This window comes from Anopheles coluzzii, chromosome 2, assembly GCF_943734685.1.
Source record: "Anopheles coluzzii chromosome 2, AcolN3, whole genome shotgun sequence".
NCBI classification, from domain to species: domain Eukaryota; kingdom Metazoa; phylum Arthropoda; class Insecta; order Diptera; family Culicidae; genus Anopheles; species Anopheles coluzzii.
Genome location: NC_064670.1, coordinates 37,545,555 through 37,554,557, shown reverse-complemented (window position 1 = coordinate 37,554,557; position 9,003 = coordinate 37,545,555). Strand labels below are relative to the sequence as shown.

At 44.0% G+C, this 9,003-nt stretch overlaps 1 protein-coding gene across 1 annotated transcript; it reads right to left on the bottom strand.

The window, feature by feature from the left end:
• Window positions 1-1,638: 1,638 nt before the first annotated feature.
• Window positions 1,639-1,997, bottom strand: LOC120952759 (uncharacterized). The gene is made up of 2 exons (XM_040372242.2): window positions 1,891-1,997; window positions 1,639-1,818 (listed from the first exon to the last, which is right to left on the bottom strand). The coding sequence occupies exons 1-2, from the start codon at window positions 1,952-1,954 to the stop codon at window positions 1,712-1,714; spliced, it is 171 nt and encodes a 56-aa protein (XP_040228176.1). The 5' UTR covers window positions 1,955-1,997; the 3' UTR covers window positions 1,639-1,711.
• Window positions 1,998-9,003: the final 7,006 nt, after the last annotated feature.

The window sequence follows — 9,003 nt, the reverse complement described above, 5'->3', positions numbered from 1 at the left end:
GGCAGCATTAAGTGGAATTCGAACAAATCAATCACACCGAGCGATCGATTACAACAATGTTGCTTGCTCGATGCGTCGAATATCAACGATATCAACGTGATATCAACACGGTAGGAGCATTTCCTATGACGAAGGTGAACACTGGTTGGTGGTGTTTGATCCTTCCTCGTGCTCTTCGTGAACTTTTGTTTTTGCTGCTGCTGTTGTTCTTACCGCGTATAGGGAAATTGTACGACTCAACCAGCTCTACTCTCGGCGAGGGAAGCAAAAGCCCGCAAGAGTAAGTGTTTACCCCCGTGTAATAATTAGTTGCACCCGGTCATGCCGTATTTCGCTTAATAACACACATCTACCTCTAGCGTATCTCTGTCTGTGTGCAGAGTGTAATAGCGTGCGTTTTGCAATACCTACCATTGATCGAGTGCTGGCAGCTCGATCACGCAAACACTGCACGGGCAGTGTACGAAGCTCGGGCAGACCTGTCGTTGTCGAACTCATCACCCATCTATCCTTAATGCACGGTCATCATTTACGATCCTCCGGGCCAGGCCGAGCGAGGGCAGCGGGCAAGGCAGTGTGGGATCACACGGGCGGTGCAGAACTGGAGTGATAGTTGCTTGGTACGAGCGATCCGAACGAGCCAAACCATTAGTCAGGTGCGGGAGTGTCACAAACGGTGCGCTGCGCCCGGCGGACACATTCGTTCGCTTTGTTTCGACTCCTTGGGCGGATAATGTCAACCAGTGCTCTTTTCGCGCCCGGCGTGCTAGCGTTCAAGATGGGTTTACTCGCTAACGGCGATCGGTACCATTTCCGGGTCATCATCGTCTGGGCTGGGAAGAGCTGTGCATAACACACTGCACGACTCTATTGTTTTCTTATTTTGTCACGAGACGTAAAATGTACATTTTTTAGTTTATTGTTAGCCTATGCGGGGAAAGCGAGGGTCATCATTGTTTGGTAAAAAATGTGCATGCTCGTCGCGAAGGTTGCCAGCTAGGTCACCTGCGAACAAAAAGAGAATTGTTTCCCTTAATACAGCTTGGAAATATTAATACGAAGACATCAACAAACCAATAGAACGACCACATAGAAAGTTTGTTAATGTTTGTCTTAAATTTTATATTTGTATTGTATTTGCTATTTGTATTATGTATCATGGCCGATTGCGTGTTAAAGAATAGCTTCAATAAAGATTTGGTAAATAAACAAAACATGAAACACTGTGTCCTTCAAATAATACTTATCTTCTTAGCTTCTTTAAGCGTTTGGCGTTTTTAAAAACAATATCAAATTTATAATTTCCCTCGATTGCTGTGCATAAAATAGCTTAGACCAAATAAATTTACAACACTCGACCGATTGAAGCTTTATAGGGTTTCTGTAGCCAGCCCAACATCGGAAGCGAACAATTCAATTCCTTAAAATACATTACAACAATAAAAATGGAATCTCGAATGATCTGTCCTTGGTTGCTCGGTTTACACACGACATTCATTTGACAATGTTGAATATGGATTTTACGGATAGGAAATGAAGCTTACAGTGTTTAGCTGGCTAGAGAAACACTGTAAAAGTTTGTTCGATTTTTACTAAACAAATACGATCCGACCATTCATTTACAAATAAAACACACTGTTATGCATGATACACACGCTTCACATTTTTATTACTCTCTTTTTGTTATTTTTCAATTTTTCGCAATCGCTTTTTATTGCGATCCGGAGTCACTGTCGCTGTCGTCAAGTGCATTATGCTGCAATATTAGCTGTCGAAGCGGAATGCTTCTCTTTACAACATTTTGTATGATTTCGTTCCCTAAAAATGTCCAAGACACAGATCAAAATTAATCTAAATTCCACTAAACACAATTGTCGGCAGTATATTTACCTTGCACCGAAACCAAACAGCAAACCAGCACCACCAGCAACAGAGCGAAAAACACGTTCTTCATGTTGAAATGTAAAATTACTTCTGATTTAATCAGCTCGCTAATCCTGCATATTTATAGTACTTTGCTAGACGGTGGACTGACTGATAAGATGAAATACAGCGAATGATGATAATCGTATATAGCGTTGAAATATTTTATAAATATACGAGGATGGCCACTATACATCAACAAACATAAATGCGAGATAGTATACTTCTTCCTGTTTTACATAACAAAACGGCAATCCAGAGCTTATAACTACGACTCAGTATATGATTAGCCAATATTGTGGTAGCTGTATCAAACGTTAGAAACGTAAGTAATGCAACGTGAAATTGATACAACCATAAGAGTTATTTATTACTATGCGTTATCTCATAACTCATTTAATTTCATAACAGTGAAATAAGCTACTTATGGGAAAAGATTAACATCCCACCTTATTTTAGCCTTCTTCTACTTCTATTTGGCGTAAACGTCCTACGCGGACATGCCGGCCTATACAGGCTTTCAAGACTTTATTCAATACCAAGTATTCGGATAGTCAGTCCTTACTACGGAGGGACGGTCCATTCCCGGCATGAACTAATTACGGGCGTGTTATTGAATAGTTCGAGTTGACGACTGTACTACGGGACCGCCCCCGTGGCCTATATTTACTATAAAATACAATTTGTACAAAAATATAAATATTTGGATGCATGGCTCAAATAATTTTATTGCACAGAGAATAAATTTTTACCATTTAACATAACATAAAAAAATGCCAACAAACCACTGTTTTACCTAACCATTCAATATTCAGAATTTTATTTATTATTATCATTTTAATTGTTCATTAAGGTCCATAGACGTACTATCAGCCTGATCACGGTGTTCGAACGGCAAGCCTAACGGCAACTGACACAGAAATTTGAACGAAACTTCGAACAAGAAAATTTTATTTTTTACATTTTAATGTGTTTTGAATAGTTAAAAAACTTCAAAAAATCGATTAAACGCTCATCGATTTGAATTGATTGGAATGATTCTAATATTTTGCTGTTAGATTTGAAGCCTGCTGGTCCATTCGATTGCCGTTCGATCTCCGTGATCAGACTGTATGACTGTATGGATCTCCTATTTTTCGTTTTGATATTGATTATGTGTGTGATTAGTTTTTTTTTTCTTAGAAAAAAACTTATTTCTTTTTGGTGTCTAGGAATTTTGTCAAATCTCAACATCAAAACTCGGTGATGTGGCTTACAGTGGCGAAGTAACACGAGATTCTATCTTTTAATATCTTCTGCTAAAATCTTTCTATCGAAAAGTTTCTGCTATAAACAGTCACACAAATGTAGGCCTGTCTGAAGTGTCGAGCGTATTGTGAACGCATTTATTAAGAACGGAAAAGTGTTGTGACAGTTGCAGTGCATTTAGATTAGCTCAGCATTTGCGAAAAGGACATTGGTAAATATAAATAAAAAAACACGTGACATCGAAACAATTCGTTGTTGAATACAGTTTATTTTTATTTAGATTTTTTCGTCATTTTGTATTTCTTATTATTATAGCAGCTTGCTGTGTTATTTGGCTGTAAATGTAAACGCGTTTAGGGGAGTATTTTTAGTCATCTTCAGGAGAAATGCTGTCGCTTTCGTCATGTGCAAAGTACGATGTAAATGCTGCACGATGCTGCGAGATGCTCCTCTTCGCCAGGTTCAGTTTGACTTCACTGCTGCTTGGTATGGGTATACCTATGTATGGAATTATATGAGTTAAGATAGAACAAGATGAATGGAAGATAAATTTCCTAAAATTCTGCTTGGCTATTACCTTGTGCAACAACGATCGCAAACACCAGTGCTACCAGCATCAGAGCGACAAACACGTATTTCATTTTGAGCGTTTGGACTTACTCTGATTTGCACTTCCTCAATCGAACCGTTTTATATGGTTTTGCACGCAACTGATCAGATGATAACACGAACGGCACGAGTAAAGCAAGAAAAAATGTAACAAACATTCATTTGTTTCTGATTTGTTCCGATTCCATTGGATGCAACACAATCTGGCATTGAAGATCAATAAGTTTTTATTCACGAACATCCTACTTCAGAGTTTGTTTAGATTTTTGTTAATTTTTTTCTATGGATGCACATTTAACGATGGGCAACAGTATGACAAGGACATTTTCGCACTGATGCTATTTGCACCTTCTAGGAACGTAAGATGTTAACTGCATAGTTGAACAATGTTTCATGATTTATATGCGATATTCAATGAGTTTACAAAGCAATACATCAGCAAACCAACCACCCAGTAATGGCTTTTCCTTTTGAACACAAATTCCCCTGCCAAGAAAGTAAACACAATCGGAAAGGACGCCGAAGAAAGGACACCGATAACGTAACTGAGTGGTAATAGATCATGTCCCGTGGAATCCCTCCAGCGTCCTAGTGACTCTTAACGACTCGTAAATCAACCATCAACCGTAAATCATCAATAATGGTCTAACGTCACAACTGTCAGAAGGCGTGAGACCACCGGTGTGAGTTGTGGAGTGTGCTAAGGTTTTGTTTATGATGTGTTTTCTACCTCCATCCCGCTCAGCAGAAAACGCATTGATCAGCTTCGGTGCAACCGGGTAAGGTGTCCGTCGATTGGAATCGGATTGATTAAGATCGTTCCCGCTTGCTGTAGCATTCCGTACGCAAGCCATCCAACAACAACGGCATTCGAATGATACTTCATACCCGTGTACAGGTACGGCCCGATCAGCTCGCCTACCCCGGCAATGCAATGAAGCTGTAATGGTGGCGCTAATTTGCTGCACATTACTGGTCCACGGTTGCGTTGACAATTATGCAAGGGTGGGGCGCACTGTGCTCGAGCTTCCCGTTAAGCGCGGCGCTGGCTGATTTACGCCAAGCTGCACCAGTTCTCGATCGCTGATCGAATGCACCGATAAGCGCAACTGCACCGGATCTCGCCGCGCGCTTGAAGGTCAGGCTAGCGGGCGGCAGCATCCGCGTGGCATTTCACAGGCGAACGGGTCCGGCGTCCTTGCGTGGCCTCCAGGGCGTGTTACGTCAGCCCGGCGTACTGGCTGCGAAAGTGAAATCGAAGCTGACATCCGATCCACCGTCCGGCAGCACACAGCTCCCCGGACCTCTTGGTAGGGGGTTGATCGGATCAATTAATGGACGCCATTTGCCATCTCAGCAGCCATTGTTTGCTAATGCTGCGGTACGGCGAAGCAGTCCCATTAGTCCGGGTGCAAATGGAGATTCCGCCCAGGGAGCAGCTGAAGGAGTCGCAGTTGTGTGTGTATGTGTGTGAGCACGGTAAAATTTCTCGCAAAACAATTTTGCGTTGTTAATGGCTAATGGTGTAATGAGGTAAAGTCACAGAAAATGTCAGTGTCTTGTGAAAGTGACATTTTCGTAAGGTTTAACTATGTTATTTTAAAAATCAAGAATAAAGGCATATAATTATCCAATCAACACAAATTCAATTTGTAATTCAAATTTAAACATGCAATCGCCATAGAAGCTGGTTATTGTCATCTTCGTTAAAAGTGTGTTTAACTGAAAAATCACAAGCTAAACTTACGCGAAAATGGATAACAGTTTATTAGTCTCTTTTTATGTAATAATCCCCTATTAAGTTTATTTTCATCAAAAACAAACTCAACTTGCATATCAATTGGAGGTAAAATTAATCTTTTAACTTCCATCTTCATATTAATATACATTAATAGGAATGGCTTCGCCAATTAATAGGTATGGCTTCGCCATAGAAGCTGGTTATTGTCATCTTCGTTAAAAGTGTGTTTAACTGAAAAATCACAAGCTAAACTTACGCGAAAATGGATAACAGTTTATTAGTCTCTTTTTATGTAATAATCCCCTATTAAGTTTATTTTCATCAAAAACAAACTCAACTTGCATATCAATTGGAGGTAAAATTAATCTTTTAACTTCCATCTTCATATTAACTACTTAATTAGCATAGAATATGTCTTTACCAGTCATTATTGTTTATGAGTTACCTGAGCGAAACGTATCACAACAACACATCAAGCAGCGGCGCAATGATTCGAAAACGCACGACTCGCTGGCGTGCAATGGCCGAGCCATTTCGAGCGAATTGCTCATTTCCTGGGATTTCATTCGATATTGTCCACGCCGGCTAAACAACACGCAAAAAGGTAGCAACCAAACGAAGGAAAAATACATACACACACACGAATCTAGCAGCAGCGTCACAACCCTCAAATTCTCTTCAACACTGACGCCTCCCGCCGTGCTCACCTGCTTTTCTGTGGAGTCAGCGACACTTTTCGTCGTACGCGCGCGATTCGTTCGCGATCGCACTCGTGTCTTGGCGCTGGCCCGCTGGTTGGTCAGAATTGGACCGCGGTCCACCCCGTGACCGAGGTCCAGCGCGTGTATCAAGTACGCAAAATTAATCATAAAACTGACTAATCAAATATCGGTCGCACCGCCCCCTTTGCTGTACGGGGCGCGAACGCATTTCACGGGTTTCTCGTTGTGCGTGCCCGCTTCTCCGGACTGTGTTGCCCGTTTGTTTGCATGAGCGTGCAAGTGTGCGTGTGTGTGTGAGAGGATTTTCTTAAAACTCCCCCAAAGCACCACTTCTAACCGACCGATCGGGGCAACCGAAAGCCTGTGGGAAAGTGCGCCGTGGGCCAGTTAGCGTGAATCGGTCAACACGCGCGCGCGAGGTGCGATGAACGGTGCACCCGCGCGCAATCCGCAACTGTGGCTAGCGCAAATGCAACGTACGTCAAAGCACGGGCTCGAGCAGCAAGCAGACTAAACAAACGCAAATTCAGTTCGACTCCAAAACACAGCAACACCGGTTGCTTTATTGAATGAATGGAAGCTGAGGTAGGTGTGCATGTGCGCTGGAGCTTGCCTGCAAGCATCAGCAGACCTTTTTGCGTTTTCTGCATCGAAGCTGTCCCCCTTCCCAGCAACAAGCTCAACAATACCTGCAAAACCCGGAAGCTGCGTCTGCGCAAACCTAATGCCAAGTCTGAGCGGGGGAAAAGGGGACGTTCTCTGGATGGGGCGGAGTAGGCAATAAAATGCAAAACCGCGATGTGACACCAAGAAACCGAGCGCTGGTGTCGATGCAGTTACCGAAGCAAAACCTACCCTTACCCGGCAGGCAGATAATGTCCATCCAACCTTCCCCGCCACACTGATGTCATTCGTCGGGTCTCCGCACTGAAGTGGGCGAGTCTGACGAGGAAAGGGATACGGGGCCGGTGGTCGCTCCAACAATCGATCGATAAATTATTCGCTAATCAGTCGCGAACCGTGTTGTCAACTGTGCAGTGATTTCCGGTACAAGATCGGCTCGATCTTGCCAAGCTCCGGTTCGATTATGCCAAAGGGTCTTTAGGGCAGTCTCCCGAGTACCGATGCGGGTGCGGAGGGTTTCATCTAATTCTGACCACCCCGGAAAAAAAATATACAAAACAAATGCCCGACCATCGTGGTCGTGGATCGATGTCTACAGCCTAAACGCTGCCAATTAGTGGTTCGCCTTCGGGAGGTGGCAGGTTTTTTTTTTTTTTCTTCGAACAACACTCACCTCGCCGGTGGGTTCTTCGGCACCCACGGGGCAGTACAGAGCCGTGCACGAGCGTGCGATTAATGGCCATCGCACCGGCGCGGAGGTTCTTCCCGTCATCGTCCACTGACCTTAGCTCGATCGGATCGGTAGGGGATCGCATTTTTCGCCGAGCTTAAGGACACTCGCGCTGCATTAGACAACGGGCCAGCCAGCCAGCCCCTTGCGCTACAAGCGTCAATTAGTGGGATGAACGTGACGACAATGCGCGGCGATACGCGACGACACTCTAGGCGCGCGCTTGCTGTAGGGCGATTTATATTCTACCAGCGTTTCAAACGATCGTCCTAACGTGCTCATACTTTATCCGCGCGTGTGTGTGTGAACGGTTTTTTCACGACAACATAAACGCGCTTATGCGGACGGGCACGTTCGTCTATTTGTCATAATATTGATCCTTTCCAGTGGTCCGACACGATGGCTGCTTCTGCACCCGTCTCCCCCCGTCCGGAAACGCTGAAACAAGTGTAGATGAAGCAGTTAATGATATCACTTTAAATGATTGAGTGTTTATTAAAAGGCGCTGCGTACTGAAACGAATTCGCGCACGGGCAAAACAAAAAGAAAACGAACAAGCAAGCGAGCGATGCACCCGACGCGATTCTTGCCACGTAGCAAATCGGGGAGGGAACAAAGGGAACGATCAAGAACGAGTGTAACCCCGGCCGGTTGGTGGACGCAGGGGAAGCGCTGGCTGCCCTTTGGGAAAGGGTCGGTCGGGTCCGTCATCGCCTAGCTGCTAATGTGAAGTGCGTCGTGTTACCGTTTTACACTCGACGTCAAACTTGTGGTCGCTGGTCCACAGAGGACTTGTTTAAGAAGTGTAACTAAACTTTTTTTTATATTTCAAATGGTGAAAAATTTGGTTTTAGACGTTTAAGATTGACAAGCATTATTCTAGTTATTTTATATTAATTTTTTATGGTATTTAATATTCAAAGCTAATATAAAACTTATGTGTATCAATTAAACATTCATCCATCATCACCTCCCAAGCCACCCAATTTACTATAAAAATCCACTTTCTCTATAAATGCACCTGATAGTGAAACATTTTAAATCATTCCCAGCAGATTATTTCCCACTGCTCACAACACAGCCACCACTGTACCGTACCGAGATCGGGTACGCGAGATTCGTTCTGATGCGCCAACTTAATTTCTCAGCCCCGCGGATCGTGCCTCGCGGAACCCCGCGCTTCTCCGCATCGCGCAATGCGTTTGCATAATAACGAGCGTGTCACTCATTCTACGCGTTCGTCGCAGCCTAGCACGCCTTAGCCTGCGCCGCACCACACCGCTTTGCGTGATCCTGGTGCGCGTTACACACGCAGCGCGTAAGAAAGGGTGCAAACAAGAGAAGCAACGATAGCTCTTCTACGTCCACCAGTTCTCACGTTCCTCCGGACCGGCCGGTGTACCACA